This window comes from Camarhynchus parvulus, chromosome 5, assembly GCF_901933205.1.
Source record: "Camarhynchus parvulus chromosome 5, STF_HiC, whole genome shotgun sequence".
Lineage (NCBI taxonomy): Eukaryota > Metazoa > Chordata > Aves > Passeriformes > Thraupidae > Camarhynchus > Camarhynchus parvulus.
In genome coordinates this window covers 30,274,756-30,294,553 of record NC_044575.1, presented here as the reverse complement: position 1 = coordinate 30,294,553, position 19,798 = coordinate 30,274,756, and the positions used below count along the sequence as shown (strand labels likewise).

At 38.9% G+C, this 19,798-nt stretch overlaps 1 protein-coding gene across 6 annotated transcripts; it reads right to left on the bottom strand.

The window, feature by feature from the left end:
• Positions 1–401: 401 nt before the first annotated feature.
• Positions 402–19,050, bottom strand: KATNBL1 (katanin regulatory subunit B1 like 1). 6 transcript variants are annotated; one of them, XM_030949490.1, is made up of 11 exons: positions 18,933–19,050; positions 16,316–16,446; positions 10,833–10,965; positions 10,004–10,044; positions 9,356–9,632; positions 7,841–7,959; positions 7,609–7,659; positions 7,435–7,524; positions 6,794–6,883; positions 6,329–6,422; positions 402–4,837 (listed from the first exon to the last, which is right to left on the bottom strand). In XM_030949490.1, exons 3-11 carry the CDS (start codon positions 10,944–10,946, stop codon positions 4,805–4,807), a joined length of 909 nt encoding a protein of 302 aa, XP_030805350.1. In that variant the 5' UTR covers positions 10,947–10,965; positions 16,316–16,446; positions 18,933–19,050; the 3' UTR covers positions 402–4,804. The 6 variants fall into 6 exon arrangements, with proteins under 6 accessions (XP_030805350.1, XP_030805348.1, XP_030805352.1 ...); XM_030949488.1 differs by having other exon boundaries at positions 10,833–10,960; XM_030949492.1 differs by lacking the exon at positions 18,933–19,050 and adding an exon at positions 18,572–18,769 and having other exon boundaries at positions 10,833–10,960.
• Between the last annotated feature and the right edge of the window lie 748 nt (positions 19,051–19,798).

Below are 19,798 nucleotides of genomic sequence, written 5' to 3'. Positions count from 1 at the left end.
ATAAACGTGTGTTTTGTTACAGCAAAGAACAGATGTTTGATACCCCAACATTCAGTTGCTCATCTACACTACATCACTCAAAGTAATGACTGCCTGAATTGAAGCACTGATCCCTATGAACCACAACCACTACGGAACACATTCAAGCTGAAGACAGATCTCATTTTACAGCAATGATCAGCAGTCACGATCTACAAAAAGAGATATCCTACAAAACTGTCAGTACAGAAACAAAAATATTCTAGGTCTGCAATAGTTGAAGACTAGGTGGATATTTCCGTTTTATCCCTTTAAGGGACAGTGCTACACCTCCTGCCTCCCTTATGGCAGGTTAGTATCTGAGTCCAGCTTAGTACTCAATGCAAAAAACAAGAACAGAAACAATACTGCAGCTACAGTTATTTAGAATGAAAGCACTTTATTTTTTCCAACCAAGTTCAAAGTCAAACTTTGTTTGTTGTGAGTGCACACTTCAATTCATAGGTATTAACAAAATTTGTGAGAAAAGTTTTAAAGATGGAAATTCTTCACACTTGCTTCAAACTGAATCATGTTAAATAGCTAGCCCTGTGTTTTGTCTAGAATTCTCATCTTCCCCTCCTCACTTCTAACAAGACACACTCTTAGTATATTTAAAGTAGATAAGCAATAAATAACATCATTAAGTCCTAAAGAATATATGTGGAAAGGGGGAGAAAAATAGTTGCAGTCTCATTCCGAGACATAAAACAAGTTATTTAACTCACAGAATAAACATTAATTGTTTAAGGAAGGATAACATAAGCACTAATAACACAAGCATGCTCAATCTATTTTCTCTGTGAATCTTTATCTGTAGCCTACAATGATTACTGTGTGTAGGATGGCAGACTGAAGGCAAAAATTAGACTACACTGTCTGGCTTTTACCAAGGCTATTAAAAACGGCTTCATTTTTTTCCTTCACTAATGCAACATCAGCTCAATATAAATTTCCTCTCAAAAGAATCGACTGCTTTCATGAACTTTAGCATTTGCATTGCACAAAGCTGGAATAACTTCACACCAGTACCATAATTTGCATGGTTTTGTATTCTGAAATAGTTGACTATGAACCACCAGTTTAACTTTGCACCAGAAAACCAGGCACAAAAATAGCTGCAAATCTCCACATGAAGACAGACATTCAGTCTTCTGTAGAACTGGAAGATCTGGCAAGATGAACTGGCAAAAGCAACCACTTGCTAGTCTAAAATGTAAGCTTCACATAAGATACTTTCCAGTTTCCACACTAACAATGTCTGCTCTTTCAAGGAAAAAAACTCAAAAAAATCACAAATTAGCACTGTAGCATCCATCTTCAAAACCTTTATCTCTTCAACGCTAAATGCATAAAGATGTTTAACGCCAAACTTGCTTACTTCAGATGCCAGAAAATGAAAATACAGCCTGCTTATATTTATAACGCAGAGGGCCTGATGTCACTCAGCACAGGGCATGTGTACTTTGTCCTTTCCTACTCTCCCATCCCTCCTGCACCTCAAGTGTTAAAACTGCAGCCTCTGATAAAGCAACCTACAGGAGGGGAAAAAAAATTTTATTTATATCTCACTGTGGAGGGTAAGCTCTTGGAGGGCTGCTGCTATTTTTTTCTTTTTTAATACCAGCAACAATCTGTAAGCATTATTAAGGAGTGTAGAACTGCAGTACCTGTGTGATACAAGAGTAGAGGACTCTTTCCTGAGAAATAGGTATAGTTCCTTCAAAACAGAGACAAACATAATCATTAAGACATGCTAACTTCTTCATACCCAGCTAATTAATGGCATACCTTTTCCCACCTTCACTCTTCAGCAAGCTATCAGCAATACCTCAACTTGGCCACTTCCATTTACAAAATACTGGACTTTTTTTTCAGTCCTGCAGAAAGAGACAGTTTGCCAGAAGGATTCTTTAATTTCAGTTTAGGGGATGGGCAAATCCTGGGTCACACTTAAAATACTTTCAGGGAACACTGATGCAAAAGACAACTGTTTTTCAAAGACATCACTTTCACATCAAGGGGTATAATATGAAGAACAGCTTTGTGGAGACATCCTTCTTCCTCAAGTACATACGTGCTTCTGCATCACAAGAACATACAGGAAAAGGACTAATTCTGTCTGGCTCTTTTGACACAGCCTAGAAATAGCATTTTTAGAAATTATCACAAAAATTATAATTTATGCATGGAATAGCTCATAAACTTAATTCTTAGATTCACTGAGACAACTACATGAATTTAGTGGTTTTACAACACAGCTGTGTTGTAACTTTGACCAGATATTATACATGTACATTCTATAACAGTAAAACTCATTCCTAGCCATTTGAGAGCTAAAGAGAATACAAGAAGCTGAGCCTGAATATTAGTGTGAATAGTTTCAATGAATTAAGAACACAATGGAAAAAATAATTTCACAATACAGACACCTGAACCCTGTTCTTACAGTCTAGTAGCTGCCTGAAAACAGTAAAAAATTCATTTAAAATAAGGCACAGATACTAATGACAATGCTTAATACTGTATTATTGATGCTGTCAAAATACAACTTTTGGCAGTTAAAAATAATGCATAATTTTATTAGGCATTCCTAAGTAATGATCCTCAAATCAATGTTACCTTGCCTCTAAAACCAAAGCACTGTCCACAGTTAGGATTTGGTAACTCTATGGCCACATACAGAATTCATTATAAGCCCATGTATCTAAATCTACATTCAAGCTAGATTTTTAAATACTGGAGTATCCCTTTAATCAATTACAACTATTCTTTCTTATATTATCAGAAATAAATGACCATGAGTTACTTTGTCTATTAAAAAAAAAAAAATCTGAGTTTCCATAAACAGTATTCTCCTTGAAAAATAATCTATGAGTTTCAGCAATTGCCACCCAAATGATGAAACCAGACTTGGTTAGTTTTACATTTAAGTGTTCAATGGAACAGTAAAGTAATACAAAGAATGTTGTCATACTATAGTTCCTTTAGATTTTTAATTGATAGTAAGAACATTTGAAAAGTCCTATCTCAAAACTAGCATGAAATATCTCTAATGATGCATAACAATTCAAGCAAAAAGACTGGCTATGTGTATGTCTCCAAATTGTCCCACAAAGTTTGCAGTTTTGGGAAGCCCCAGAAACTCTTTGTAACTGACTGCCCTAAGAAATGCAAAACCTTTGGTGGTTTACAGAACAGTCAGACAACTAAAAGCACCAAGTTCTCATAACAGATTTCTAGCTGGCCTTCAGAAGTCAGCAACAATGATACATAAACTAATACAATACTAAGCAACAGGAGGCCTGAACTTATTGACCACTACAGGAGTTTAAAATTAATTAATCCATAAAGCAAAAACCACTTGCGGCTATCAAAAGACTTTTCTCCTGCACGTCAATAAAAGTGCACATGCTTAATGCTAGGTATGGAAACAACCCTAGCAAGTACTTATTTTTAAGGAAGTAGTCTACTTGGTCATACATGCTGTGCATGTATACTTTTAAGTGAAGAGCTGGCACTTTGTAAGTTTTAATTGAAAAAGCGTGCTTCCTAATCACAATATTAAAAAAGGCAACAGCAAGCCTAAGATTAAGACTCCCTCAGAGCCATTAAGATATAGCTTTTAAACTAAAATAGAACAGCACATCAATATGACAGTAAAAGTTTATAGCTGTATTCTCAATGCTGTTGTTGGTATGACTTTGCCATCATTGATCAGGTTAGAACATGATCAATTTTGCAAAAGTTCTTTGTCAGTTTCTTAAAGGAGGTAGTATAAAAAGGGTGTGATTTGAATAACATGGCCTCACCTGGCTGTAAACATTTCAAACAAGAGACATAAATATAATAAAAAGTACTGTGGAAGAGATTATTCTAGAAATTGATTTTTTTAACTGGAAAAGAAAAAACAGTAGATATATTTAATATATTTACTTATTTGCATGTAGTTTGAATGATACAGAACAAGATTACTGTGTTAGAAATCCACATACAATATAAAAACATTTGTTAGACATAAATTCACCATTCTGCTGACATTTACAATAACTGCTTACCCAAGCTTAACTTCAGGTATTTATAATATTTTTCATACATGAATCTTTGTATATGTGCAATGTTTCATTAACTACACAATGTGAAACCCTGATTTTTGTAGTTTTTCATCACAATCTGAACATAATAGCTATTTGCATCTTAATACATTGGCTTTTTGAAACACTAGTAATTAAGGCATCTTTGCTGTATAGTTTCTCAATAGTGCAAACAAAAACTGTCTTTAATAATTTGATTAAACATAGAAGTAACTGAATAGCCCAAAGTTTTTTGTATTTTTTTAATGTAATTGGAAGATAGTTGTGCATTTTGGAGTTCTCTTGTGAAAGAGACATTTAAAAGCTCTTAATGCTGATTGTTTTTGTTGGTTCCTTATAACTGGTTCTGCTGTCTTGTCTTCATGACAGTATAGTTCATCTTCTTTTATGGATGATGTTGTAAGGTACAGTAGCATTTAAAGGAATACCTAGTAACTGAGCGAATCCCAAATGCAGCAAAGGCATACAGTTTTCATAGTGCACTTTCACCTCACTGAAGTAAAAGTTGCTCCTACTAGACATTTTTCCACTTCAATGTGAAGTAGATTGTTAGAGTTTTGTTAGTGGTTTCATTAAACAGCTTGACAGTTCAGTTCTCTTCTGCCAGTATTTCTCAAAAGGCTTTCAGCAAATATTTCAGGGATACTCTGGGGGATTGTTTCACCACATAAGCACACTGTTTCCCCATCATGTCAGTGTAGCTGCAATAAATAAGCATTTACATCCTAGAAGGAAAAAAAGGAGAAAGTGTTTGTCACATTACTTATAGCTCCAACATCAACTCTATGTCTGAAGCAGGGCAACCTCAGGACCGTAATACAATATAATTATATTTGCCCAAATTTCAGAACCAGTTATCTTCATGATTACTTTCAGTTTATGTTTTCAATGACATTTCTTTATGTACTAAAAAGCTTGCCAGAAGAGTAGGATTAGTTTTCAAAGCTATCCATTTCATCTGTTATTCCTCTGCTCCCTGCATGAGCAGGAAAGATCATCATCATCATATGATCACATAGTTAAAACATGTTATTTATGACATTCTTTCACCCAACCCCTCCAACATTCTTGTACTACTTTTGCTCTGACTTGCTGAGGTGACTTTGGTCACAATCTATCCTGATACACATTAAGAAGACAGCAAATGAACATAAAGGGAACCTGAATTCTAGAGAAACAAACTAACTGACAGTACCTATAGCTTCTATTCTGATCCAGCAAAAGAACTAGGCAGTCTATCTAACATGCTTTCATAGCTCTACCAACTTGGGAGTTAGAACTCAGTTCTTCTGCATCCCTGTTGACTGAAATGCTGCAAGAATTTTGTAATTATCCTTGTAGGGACATCAAAACTGAAGTCACAGGTGCACAGCAGTCCCAGAAAAAAAGGAAAGAGTTTACTTTATTGCCACCAAGTGATCAATTCTGTTGGCATAGAAATAGAGATCCACCAAAACTCCTTCAGATGTAAGTAAAAGATGCAATTTTCAAGTTCTTTTCAAGTTCACTCAAATCCTGCACACAACCAACTGTTTGCTGTAACTCCTTTCTCACTGTCCACCTTCATCAGGTCCCTCCACCTGGAGATGTTTCTATCTAGTACAACTTTTGGTGCCCAATCTCAGAAAGCCACGTTTATAGAGATGAGCACAAACAGTAAAACACGGATCTACCAGACACTCTCCCTATGTTACTGATACCACAAACCTACTGAAAAATGCAAGCAGGGATACATCTCAGACAGGCTCTTCTGCCCACCAGAAACTCACCATTTTCTAAGCATTAGGTCAGCAATAAGCTTTAGAATTTAGTATGTTGTCACGTGCCCCTGCCACCTGATGTGCAAATGCCAGTGACATTCCTGGGCCAAAATTCTCCATTACACTTACAACAATGGCTACAACAAATCTAAGAGAAAACATCTGTCCCCTCCACAGTCTACCCACTCAACTGAGCCCTTTTTCATATCATTTTAAGGCCCATTATTCCTAGCTACTTTGTTATTAAGGAGATGCTTAAGCATAATTATAATTTTAATTCACAGAACAACTCCAGATTTCTGTAAAAACCATGCAATACACTCGAGCATTAGCAGTAACCAAAGTAAAAGTGTTTCTGTCCAACCACAGTTTAGCATAAGTAAAACAGGAGGAATACCATAAGTGATACAATCATCTTCATTACTGAACACAACCAGAACTGGAACCAGTACTTACCTTAGCTATATTACCAGTATACCCTGGAACCAGAGTAAGGTGATTCTCCTGTTCCCACAAAACACTTAGCTGTTGTTTTAAAATATGAATGTTTCTGAAAGAGAATGAACATCACTTTATAACACAGGCAGTATATTTATAGTCTCTTTTACTAAAATGAATTATTAATACTGCATATAGACTTAGTCTATACAATAGATATTGCCACAAGATCTGAAAAACTTTGATTCAACTTCTACAGCATTTGCATAATCCCTGATATGACTACAGGGATTAAAACTGTAGCAAAAAAAGAAAAACAAAACCAGTAACTTAACTATCCTTAAAACACTTTTAAGCTTTAACTTTAAAATTATAAATTTGCCTTTTGTAGGCAAGATGTGCTCCTACTGATCAAAATTAGAACAGATTGAGATGAAATCGACTACAGAAATACAGTTAAGTATTTCCCAACACTATACTCACCCATCTTCTGCCTTTTCTGTATGTGCAGATAGTTCTGACCACCATCTTTTAATGACAGCCTGAAGCCAGTTTAAACCCACTATTACGTATCTGTAACAACACATTTTACACATTATGCATTTCCCTCTCCCTGCAGATTATCTACAAGATAAATAAAGCATTGAGATAACTCTGTAAGCAATTTAGAAAGCAACACATTTTCTATTCTGGAAGGAAAGAAATCTAGACAAATGGTAAATTTAAATACTTGTTTACACTTGCAATTTCTAAGTGGTAGCCTGAAGTTCTTGATGAAAAAGTACAAGAAAACTCTGCACTGATTACATGTTATAAAGCATACTAAAACCTCAGTGTTAATCTTTTCTACTATTTAGGATAAATAAATCTGCATAAGGGCAAAGCCAGTCCTCTCTCCCAAGTGCCTAACATTGCAGAAAAGAATTTCTGCACTGCTGTTTTGTTAGAGGAGAAAGGCTCAGATGAAAGCTTCCATTCCAGAGCTTTCTCATTTCCTGAGAAAGGCAGAGTTGGGAGAAGGGGCAGAGGGAACAAGAGTCAGAGGATTAAAACCCATTGATTTCCAGGGCTCTGCACAGCCAGGAAGTAATAATGTTTCAAAAACATTCCAAGTTGATACTTACTCTTCATATTTGCTTTTAAGCAGAGATTTCACTAAAGGCAAAAGATCTACACAGCAGCCAACTGAAACATATGGTTTTTCTTCCTGTAAACTTAAAAACAAGATGTTTCAGAAGTGCTTGAACTTCAGTGTGGTTATAAGCAGGTTCTAGTCCCCCACTTTTTTCTGTTTGTACCTGTTCGTAAGCACAGGAAGGCAGTCTACTACTACTCCAAGATCCTGTATCCTAGAAACAGTAAGAATAAAATCAGAAGTGCTACTTGTAGATCCTACTACTAGAAGTATATGCTTCCACTATGATTTAAAAAGTGTAACTAAGTCACAACATTTACAGAACTGCTACAAATACTGTGGCATATTTGAGATTGCTGTCATTTTAAGGATATAAAAGAAGAGACTTATTTTACCTCACTAAGTAGGCTACCAGTTCACTTATACTTCTCCTTCTCCAAAAGGTTAAAGCTACGTTCAGTCTCAGATTCCTGCTGAAAAGAACTTGAGCCATAGTTTCATGGTCCTGAGAAACCTGCATGTTTTTAAAAATATACAAAGTTGCCATAAGTTAAGTAGCCAGTGATAAAACAATAAGTTACTCAAATATAATCTGGTATATTCTACCTGTATGTTGATGAGTCTGTTTTAGAAATTTATCTAAGAATAGACTTAAACCCATAAATTTCCCTTGGGGTCACAAAAATATTGGACGTACTTTACACAAGAGCTGCAAGAATAAGGTTTGCACCTCTTTACCACCTAAGACAGTTATCAAATAATTAAAATTAGCACTCATGAGCATCAACCTATAATTCTCACCAACTCTGAGAACTTTTTACTTAGATGATTATTAATTTTGACACAATTTAGACACAAGTAATTACATGTATTATTCCAAACTCCAACAGAAAAGGTTCATTTCTGAAAAAGCCTGTTCTCTGAATAAAGTTCAGGCATTTTAATTAATTAGACCTTGGATTGGAATGAACACTGCAGAGCCACACACATCTCTCAAACCAGTTAAATAGTCGTTTGTGACCAGAGGCCAGTGATCTGCTCCTTAGCTTCTCAGAAAATGAATCTTCCCATCTTCATTTCTTTACCCATCTTTCTGCAGCCTCTTCATTGTAGCTATTCTGCTCTTTTCTTGAAACCGGCAAATAAAACAGTGCAGAAGTGCTGCAGACTTGCACCCTCAGCCCAGTGGCCTCTCAGGGCTCTCCCTCACAGGAGCCCACACTTAAAGCACTGTGACAAGACAGCAGCATGATGATAGTTTCTGATCTTACCTTCCCTGCCATGCCTCACCTTAAATGCATGCATGGCCCAATGAGTAAGAAAAATCTATTGTGACAGAAATGCAAACTTCAACATAAAGGGCCTTAAATGGCCTTCATTGTCACAAAGTCAATTTAATTTAAATATCTCACCTTTTAGACAGTTTCAGAAGCCTGACAAGTATCCACTAGGTTTCCTCAACCAACCCCAACAAGAAATAAAGCTCATACAAACACTTCAGTTAGTTATGCACAAAGTTGATACTGCTATTGAAAACTCTCCAAATCTACCTCACCAGTTTATTCTCATTGATTTACTATCATTTTAACACTTCTACAAACACACACGTGGACACCTGTCCTGCCAGTTCATGAAACCTACACGGGTCAAAACAACATTCTCCTTTGGTGCTGGCACGATTTTAACCCAGTCAAGTCTGGCAGATCTGAGCTTCTGACTGACAAAAATATGAAGAAAAGTGGCAGGACTATTACTATTGACAACTGCATCACCATAAATGGACAGACTGTAAATCATAAGACCTGATATCTGCAGAATTGAAGAAAAATAATCTAAAGAATCAAAACTTTCACAGCTAATTACTACAAACACTTCTTTTTTAAACTGGAGTTTCTTCAAACTCTACCCACCTCTGAAAAAAATGCACTGTATTTGGATGAGGGGCCTTCTGTTTGAGATGAGCCAGAGTCGCTAGAATTCAGCAAGTGTGTCCGACTGTGAAGTTTTGCTGGCAGATTCCCTGCACAAGCCAGTTCATTTTCTTTATTTGCCATGTCACGGCCCCTAGATTTAGGGCACAGTTTCTTTCTGTAACAGGGCTTTGGAGTATAACAATGAACTTTCCTTTTACAATACACCACTTTGAAAAGAGAGAGGGGACTGGCCACCGTTTTTCCAACCGTTACTCTGCAATAATAAAGCATTATTTTAGTGAAGGTTGATCCGAACCAAATCAATTGCATTATTACGTTTTTATATATATATATAATTATGAATTCAGCAGTCAGCTTTCAGGTTGTTGAAAACATTTTTCCCCCAATACATATCCTAATGACACTTGGGTTATTAGAAGTCATGCCACCAATATTCTTCTCTGTTTTTATTAATGTAGAGACTCATTATTATGGAAGAAAACACAAGAACAAAGAACTGTCTTTAAAATCAAGACCTATCATCCATTTGTGTTTGCTTTGGTGTTGTAATCAATTTCAACTGTGATTTTCTCCCTACCTCTGTCACACTTTAAACTCAGATATCACACAGCACAGCCCTCCTACCTGTTTGTGTAAGAAGCCAGCTGTTTTGGAGATTTCTTACCCTGGGAGAAAGGAAATAGAGAAAAAAAGCTGTATTACTATATAGAGTCAAACACTCCCATCTATACTACTTAGCATTAATGGTAACATTTAGATTGTGCACATCAGCAAGATAATGTTATGATCTGTTTTTGGTAACACTGGTCATAAAATGCTAGTTTTAATAGAAAATTTTAAAAAACAGAGGATATTGACATCTTCACCACTGTTTGAAGAGGTCTTACAGTAAGTTTGCCCCTCCAGTGCTTCCTCTGTACTCCACTGTCTTACTCTTCAGCCAGTAACACGGGTAAGAGGTTATAAAAACTACTTCTGAGTAGCAAAAATCCAGTGAAAATCTACATGCTGCCAACATGCTAGGTGAAGCTGTATAATTATACAACTATCTATTTCAATGAATGGGTTTCACCTACTCCACCTCTCACTTATGCCATGTAGCTCTCTTGGCAAGAAAGAACTTTTTCATGCCAGAATTCCTGTACTGAAACATTTTTTGGCTAGATGGCAGAAAAGCATACATGAGTAAGACTGTATCGGTACCTACTGCTCTTATGGACGATACAATGCACTGATCTGTGCAGCTGCTGCCTGTATCTAGTATTACATACAGTTTTCATAATATAACTGCTATAGAAACAAGGTAAAGTTCTATTGCACATCTAAATATCAAATGTTTAGTAGTGCTGTGCTTCTATATTTGGACTGCTCAGAACTATATACTTGTTTAAATCTTTACTTCACTTTTCTCAGAGGACAGAAAACAACGCAACAAACAACACAAACTGCTTACCTCCTTCATGATCTTTTTAGTGGAAGAAGAGATTCTTTTTCTGGGGAGATCAATGGGATGACCTTCAATAAGCAATACTTTCTGTTTTTTAACATTGTGAGCTTCAGATGCCATAATCTCTCAAATCCCTGTTCTCAAGGGAAAGATATTTAGTTGTATTTTCTAAAACATTCTGTCAGATTTCTTCAAACACAGTTAGCACCACTAGAATTCAACTATTTTCAAGATCTTCCATCCTAGACATAACCCAAGACATCATCCTTTAGTGCATGTTAGCTGGAGGCCTTATTATTAACACTTTGAGAATTTCAAAATCCCTATTTAGCTTTCAAGAAAGAGGAAACTAAATAAAAATCACCACAAGAAACCAAGGCAGAGATTTTTTTTCACATCTGTTTCTACACCTGCACTGAGGGGTGCCATACAAACAAGAATTCAAGTAAAGAATAGGGCAATTTATGAAACTCTTTCCTCACACTATGAATTTAATCTGCCACCTAGAGAAAAATAATTGGTTTCACATTTGTTTCCAAGTACGAAAGGTGGCTAAAAAACTGATTCTTGTTTTTTAGGAAGAAAGCAAGCTTTATCAAAATAACAAAGGTTAAAAAAAAAGTGAAAGATCCTCCCCTTAGTCTATTGGCAAACGTACATCCCCCCTCCCCTGCCATTTCTGTCAAAGCAGTGCTTTGGCCATTTTTCATACTAAAACCCACAACTTTATTTTATGCCTTAAGTCCTTTGTCTTGAAGTATGCAAGTATTTTTGTAACAATCAACACCAAGACTGAGACAGCTGTACATATGATTTTTCATCTTTTGTAAGTGATCAGAAGATCCATTGCTTGAGACCAGGTTCAACTACTACATCATCATAGAGGCACAATTCTTGAAGTATAGAAGATTCTTGAAGACATGTATATATATATATATATATATATGTGTGTGCGTGTCATTTAGCAAGACATCCTACGCTACTTTTAAAAGACAATCATTTGCTCCAATATTACTGTTTTTCCCCTAAAAGGTACAACTGTAGTCTCAACTTGAGTGCTCCAATCTCTCCCCTTAATCTTTAGCAGCAGCCCTATCCTTTTTACTCTACGTAGCAGATTTCCCTCACATTAAGAACTTTGGCATTTAAAAGACTAAGACACTGAGCACTGAATAAGCCAGATGGGAAACAGCTTATTAGCCATGAAGATCCATGCAGTAGCTAAAGGCCATCAAATGAAACAAACAGGTGGCAGGCCCAAAACAAGACAGATGCTATATTCAGGCACATTCAAATCTCTCTTGTAGGGTACAGTGGAAAGAAAAAAAATTCTTCAAATATTCTGGCATTCTTTGGAATTGGATCAGTACTAAAGAACTTCACTTGGGATGCCTCTCAAAAATGGAGTATATACTGATAAAATCCCTTACCCTGTAAGAAGGGAACATAGCCTCAGACCACAGCAAGAACTTCAAATGGCAGCATTATTTAAGGCAATATCTTTAAGAGCTAGTGGCCAATAATTTTCCAGATGCAAGTTTGGCTTAAGACTGGTTTATTAACTTAATTTTTTCACACTATGAGACAGTGATGAAGAGTGATCACTTTGTTAGCTCTCCACACTTCCTAGTTCTTCCACACAGGTCTGGAAGACACTTTTCCCTAAAGTTTAGAAAAAACCTCACATAAACAAACACCTTTTCCTCTGCTTATCAGACTGGTTAAAACCACTACTTGGACTTAAAATGGACTGTATATTAAAATTTGTACTTGGAGCACAATACAAAAGCATATGCTGAACAACTGGACTTCTGAAGAAAAACTGAACAATCCTAAAATCCAAACAAATCCATCCTTTTATTCAGGTCAGTGATAAAGAGGACTTGGAAAAAGTCTTGACCGGTTTTTTTCTTCTATCCACTGTTTGACAATAATACTGAGGGGAAAGCAATAAACTAAAATATTAGGGGGGACAATCTCCAATCACCAGAGTTAAAACCCACAGACACCTCATCAGATGCTAAAAAATCCCTAACCTCTGTTGCTGAAGGAAAATTTTTGTGATTACTCCCATAACACACTATCAGCTTACAATTCCTCATGCCTAACAGTGACTGCTCCTTATTTGTCCTTGTTTAACAAATGATCTCAATCTTCCCTCATCTTTCACACTAAGCAGTGTGAAAGAATCTCATCACACAAGAATCTCATCACCAAAATAAATGACAGCACTATATAACTAGTATACTTTTTGCTTAAAAGAAGTTGAAAATATTAGAAGGCTAAAAATAAATGTCTTACCAAGGAAATTCAATTAGCTTATCTGTTTTTAATACTGTGCTCTAAAGGGCACCTAGCATCTCAAAATACCTGAACTGGAGCTATCTGAACTGGAGAGAGAGGACTCTGGATGGAAGGAAATTTCTTACAAAAGGTTGCATGTGTCCAGGAGAAAAATTAAGAGAATTTTACACTCTAATAAATCTGACATAAGACTATATTGTTTCCCAGCCTCCCAGCTGAAACAGAATGAAACAACAGAACTATCAATTCTTTCCTTAAAGACTGGTAAAATAAATTCAAAAGGTCAAGACATTATCAGATATAAAGGAACACTTAATGAAGCAAAGTAAAATCCTTGTGTATGACTTTGCTGTCCAACAGTTTAAAGAGGTTTCCATAGTTTAACCTCAGATAATGCAGAAGTAGCAGTGAACATTTAAGCAGTAATGAAACAGCTGTGTTTTTAGCTCCCTTGGAGCTGACAAAGTACCTAAAGAAAACACATGTGGAAAACACAGTCAATATTTAAAGAGCCTCAAGGAAGACCCAGACTGACATCTCTGTTGCACTAATTAGTAAACAATGTAATCAAGAATAGACTTAGTGGACACAAACAAATAATGGGAAAGATTCTGCCTGCCTGTCACTAAGGCAACACAGCCTGGAGAAGAGAAGGCTCCAGGGTGACCTCACCCCTGAAGGGGCGACAGAGAGCTGGGGAGGGACTTTTTACAGTGCATTTGTGATAGCCCAAAGGGTAACAGCTTCAGACTGAAATAGGGCAGGTTTAGATTGGCTATTAGGATAAAATTCTTTACTGAGAGGGTGCTGAGGCACTGGAACACATTTCCTAGAGAAGCTGTTGATGCCTTGTCCCTGGAAGTGTTCAAGGCCGAGTTAGATGAGTCTTTGAGCAGTCTGGCCTAGTGGAAGATGTCCCTTCCTTCCCACAGCAGGGAAATTGGAACTAGAAAATCTTTAAGGTCTGTTCTAACCCAAATTATGCTATGATTCTGTGAAGTCCTGCTCTGCAAAATTAATGGAATTTATTAAGAATATGGGGTAGTACAACATGGATAAAGGGCAACTAAATGATAGAGTCTATTTGAATTTCCAAGTCCCTCACTTAAATCTTGAGGAAACTAATCAACCAAGTGAAAAAAAGGGAAAACTCTTGCATGCACAAGTATCTCAGGAACAGCCATAAACTGCCTAAGCAGTTTCCACACTGCAGAAAATCACCTCCAGATCCCTGGGGGAAATCTGCGTTGGTTTATGCTGTTCAATATATTAATAAATTACCTCACAAAAGGGGATGAAGACTGCTGACAATACAAACTCATACCAGTGAAGATAAGGGCAAACTGAAGAACTGGAGAAGGACTGTGATGTACAATAAGCAAAAGCAATACTTATAGATCAATATAAAGCAAAGTCTATGTATCTGCAGGCAGGAGAAAATTCTGGGTTCCTATTGGAATCACAGTCTCTGGGCTAGTAACTGCCACCCAGAATATCTGCATATAGGACGGTTTAACCTTAGATCAATTGGACTGTTTAGCACTCCATGTGGATCAATAAATAGAAAAATAAACAGAACACTATTGTGACAGTGTACAGAACTAATTTGTGCCTGTATTTCATACACTGAGAGCAGGGTTAGTTAACTTACTTTAAAAAAGCCAAATCAACCCTAAAAAGTCAAAAAAACTTCTGAGTAAAGTAGAAAACAGCTCAGACAAAGGAAGTTAAAAATACATGGAATATCTTTTATATAATCAACAACTGATTAGATCAGCCTCTTCATCTGGGGAAGAGGCTACTTATAGCCACCCGGGCAAATAAGACAAAGGCTTACAAAATGAATGGCTTGGAGAAGTTGAATAGAGATTGTGCCCTCTCTTGCCCAATATAAAAAAAAAAAGGGTCAAAAGACAATAGCTGAAGATCTGATCAAAACAAACAAGGTTAAGCTGTGTGCAAATTATAATCAACCTGAACTTGCCATAGGATGTTGTGGATCCAAATGTTTCATATGGGGTTCTAGTACAGACTGTGAAAATACATTAAAAAAATACTAAAAGTGATTAAATTCAGATACACAGCCATGTAGCCCAAACAGAGCAGAACACAAGCAGAAGAATCTGGTATACACAAACCTAACAGAGCTATAATAAACTTAGTCAACATCCTAAGAAACCAGCTTTGAAAGGCTTACTAACACCTAGGAAAATGCTGGCTGGCCAGCAATTAAAAAGATGAATGCTACAGGATGAAAGGCACTTTACATGGCTCTTCACAACTTTGACTTCCTATTTGCAGTCAGATATCATCTAGGGATAGCTAATTAGACACTACAGTCCCCTGTAATTTTGGGATATATTCAGAGGGTTCTTAAACTGGCATTAGATACTAATTCGTACAGTCAAACAATCTATACCTTAATGTCTTTAATTTCTGACTTTTCCCTTGTGATGAGCACAGCTAGTTATATTTGATCAGACAATCTGCTATACAATCTCATTGAGGCCAATGCCTTTCCCTCACTTTACAAATTTTTTTTAAATTAAACCAAGGATAGAATGCATGCCCCTTCAGCTCCGCCCTGGTCCACTGGACAATCCTAAACTGTTTTACAAGCTAACAACGTAGACTGCAGATCTGAACAGAGATGTATGATTTCATTAGGATGACAGAATCCAATTCCACCCATTTCCCCTATACAGTGGGTGATTTCTCACAGCAGACAACAATCTTCCCTTCTCCCCCTTTTATTCTCTTCAATCTTCAGCAAGCAGAAGGACTAAAGTAATAGCAGCCATGTCTCCTGAGAAGAAGCTGGTTTGTCCCCACAGCCAACAGTACCTGCGTAAAGTTTTCTTGATGGTTCTACTGGTATTTTCTATCTCTGATCTCTCCCAGATGCAATAAAACTCTTCAGGTCATACCAGAATTAGGCAAAGACAGTCAGCACTAACAGGCTTTCAAATGCACATCTGTTGAAGGCAAGTATTAACAACTCTGCCACTCCCTCCCATGTCCCAAGTTCTGGGCACGGCCCCCAGAGAGGGACAAATTCTTCTTGGCACATTACATAATCTACGTGCATAGTAACATAATGTTATTTTCTTACAGAACACAGGCTGGCATACTTTGCATGGCAGCAAGGAAAATGAAAATTAGATCTCTTAAGCCATCAGCAATACCTTTTAAAACACACACTCTTCCATCCTATTCCTTGTCCAAATTCTTAATAGCCACTTCTTCCTGCAGCATTCCATGTGCACCAGCCATGGTAACTATTCCTGTGATTCTCCTCCACTCCACAGTAACCCAACTGCAAGTTCAAGGATGACAATATTAAACTCAGATGAAAAACTTAATTAATCATTATCCCAAGGAGGAGAGCACATGCTTTGAAAGCATTCCAAACAGGTATGCATTAGGGAAGCAGTAATGGTCAACTCATTTCACTGGCAATTATCAGAGCTACAATGGTCACAAGTAACTTCCAAGAATGGTTAATTCAAATTTACTTCCAAAAATAAATTAGCACTATCTTGTGATGTAGAAGTGATTTTGTAAGCTTGGCATAACTTCCTTTCATTTTAGCTCCAATAAATGTTACAAAATCCATTTGTCTTTCTTTTAGAAGGCTTCCACATCCTTTGCATATGAAACAATTTGGATTTTTTCAAATTTCTTTTTTTAGTAATTGATGTACTGATGGTTCATCAGCTGTTAAAATTGAATTTTCTTAAAGAGGAAGTGGAGTTCAAGATTTTAAGGAGTATGTTAATGCAAAATCTTTCTGCAACATTATAAAGAGCGTTATACGCCAGCAGAACAGTTTTTTAATGTGCTACACTTGTCAGGCCATTTGTTCCAGTTTAAAGTTTCCTATGTTGATAAAAACTACAGGAATTTCTCTAAATTTGCAATAAATGAAAATACTATTTGAACAACTAGTTATGGTAAATTAGCTCATACCTAAGATTTAAGCTCATTTTTCTCTTACATAGGAAATTTGCATGTGGCCCACTGTCATAATGAACCTCTAAAAACAACCACATGTGACAGTTCATCCAAGTTTAGTGAGGAGGAACCCAGGTGTGCATTAGCTCCCCTTGTGGAGATAGCCTGGGAGTCTAATAACTGAACTTTATTTACATTTTCTACAAAAACAAAGTCAAACAAGAACTCAGTAGTCTGCTTCTGGAGGTACCCTTTACAGGTATGTTAACCTGCCATAAAGTAACAGCAGTTGTCAGTAGTTAAGTCCTTTCTGAAGTCATCTTCCACTAATGAAAAGATACTTCTACCTGTTGTTTTTCACTGATGAACACTCTGGGGATAATAAGTTTGAAAAAGTTTTATAACTGAGAGGTGTTATAAAAGAAATAGATTTCCACAATACTGAAGCTTCCACATTAATGTTCTACACAGCTCTTTAAGAAACTACCCATGAAATTAAATACAGCAATTTCTTCTACCATTTGCTGCTCAACCCGAAGAATTTAAAAAAAAACTGCAACAAGAATTTTGAATTCAAACCCAGAGACAGACATACTGGCAAACCCCAAGCTCCAAACTTGGCGGAGGCTAAGGAAGTACTCACTACACGCCGACCTGGCTGGACAGTCTGTGATTACATGTTGCACAACTTTCACATGGCTTTTTATGCTACCCTCAAATACACTTCTATTATTGATTGTAGTCTATTTATAGCATTCAAAAAACCTTCTTCATTCTTAGTCAAGCTTCTTACTCTAGGAACAACATACAGTAAAAGTGAGAAAGTGAATATATATACACATGGCCGTAAGAATACATGCATATCAGCACACTGCCATTTACTTTCTAACACATATATATAAACTACCATAATAATAACATTTTAAATATAATGATATTCTGCGTTTCAAAGTTTAGGAGTTCAAATCAATTCTAATTTTAGTTCCAGAACATATTCTTTCCAATCAGCAAGGCAAAATAGGCACAAACCTGTCTTCTGTTATGTTTTAATTCTACTAAATGCAGGTAGCTACATATTTTTAATTAGTTCCCTGATTACAGCTAGAGAATAAGAGGAAGAAAAAAAAAGGAGAACAGGAAAATGAAAAATGATATTCCAAGAAAAGATGGACGAAAGCTGCTTTTAAGCCAACGGACTTAACCTTTCTCCAAAGCAAAGCATGTTACAAAAACAGAAACAAAAGATTTCCAAGATCACCACCTAATCTCTCTATCCTCAAAAGAGCTCCCCATTCAAAATGTCTTTATTTTAAATCTGCATGTCAAATCGTCCAGCCCAACACTGAAAAAAATAATTTGAAGCCTTTTGAACGAAGTAATTAATGCAGGATCTGATCTTCAAGCACTTAAGGCTTCCCCTCACCCCCCCTCCTTCCCCCTGGAATCTGTCACACCCAAGAAATTAAATCCGTCAGCAGGCCTCACACCCAGCTTGTTGTCCTCCTCCCTTTGGGCAGCACCAGAGCCTGCCCCGCTCTCCTGGCACGTATCCGCCACCGCACGCGCTTGCTTCCAGCTCAGCCTGCTGGCACCATTTTAGAGCGGAACCCAAGCGCCACAGCTCGCTCTCCGGAGGCGGCGGGCACCGCACACGGCAGGGCCGGGGCGCCGGGCGAGGCCGCCGGCCAGCGGGACGGAGCGATCCGCGCCCGCGCACCGCCCGCGGCCCCCGTCGCCGCCCCGCACGCCCGGCGCGACGCCGCGGAGCCAGCCGCGCCCAGTCTCGGCGGGGTAGAGCGCGGCCTCGCTGCGCTCCCCCGCGGCCGCGGACGGCCCCGCGCCACTCACCCGCTGCTCATGTTCGGGGCCGGGCCGGGCCGGGCGGGAAGAGCGGCAGGAGCGCTACTGCCGGGGCCCGGCGCCCGGAGCCTGCGCCATTCAAACGCCGCCGCGGTGCACGCCGGGCCGCGCGCGCCGCGCCACGCCCCCGCCGCGCGCCGCGCGGCACCGCAGCGCCCTCTGCCGCCCGCGGCCTCGCGCCGCGCCCCGCCCTGCCCTGTCCCGCCCCGCCGCGCCGCGCGCCGGCTGCGTCCGCGCGGATCCGGGGGCGGGGCTGCGCAGCCGGGAGGGAACCGGGAATGCCGGATGGTCCCCGTGATGGAGCAGCCGGGAGGGAGCTGGGGAATGCCGGATGATCCCAGTGGTGGAGCAGCCGGGAGGGAGCCGGGAATGCCGGATGATCCCCGTGATGGAGCAGCCGGGAGGGAGCTGGGGAATGCCGGATGGTCCCCGTGATGGAGCAGCCGGGAGGGAGCTGGGGAATGCCGGATGATCCCCGTGATGGAGCAGCCGGGAGGGAGCTGGGGAATGCCGGATGATCCCCGTGATGGAGCAGCGGGGAGGGAGCTGGGGAATGCCGGATGGTCCCCGTGATGGAGCAGCCGGGAGGGAGCCGGGAATGCCGGATGGTCCCCGTGATGGAGCAGCCGGGAGGGAGCCGGGAATGCCGGATGGTCCCAGTGATGGAGCTCGGGGCCCGCGCTCTCCGCCTGTGTGCCGGGCGCCAGTATCGAGCCGCGGACAGCAGTGTGCGATGCTCAGACTGGCTGAGAAATCCATGGTAGCTCCACGCTCTGCTGCATTATGACAGAAGCACAGAATAGGCTGAGTTGGAAGGGCCGCACAGGGACGACCAATTCCTGCATAGCACCATC

Bases quoted from the DNA above. Each gene is read 5' to 3' on its own strand.
- KATNBL1 (XM_030949490.1), bottom strand. From the start codon at position 10,946: ATGGCATCTGAAGCTCACAATGTTAAAAAACAGAAAGTATTGCTTATT. The intron at 7,660-7,840 runs GTAAAATAAGTC...TACTGTTTCTAG, and splicing joins CTGGTAGCCTACTTAGTGAG to GATACAGGATCTTGGAGTAG. The intron at 6,884-7,434 runs GTAAGTATCAAC...GTGTTGTTACAG, and splicing joins CTTAAAAGCAAATATGAAGA to ATACGTAATAGTGGGTTTAA.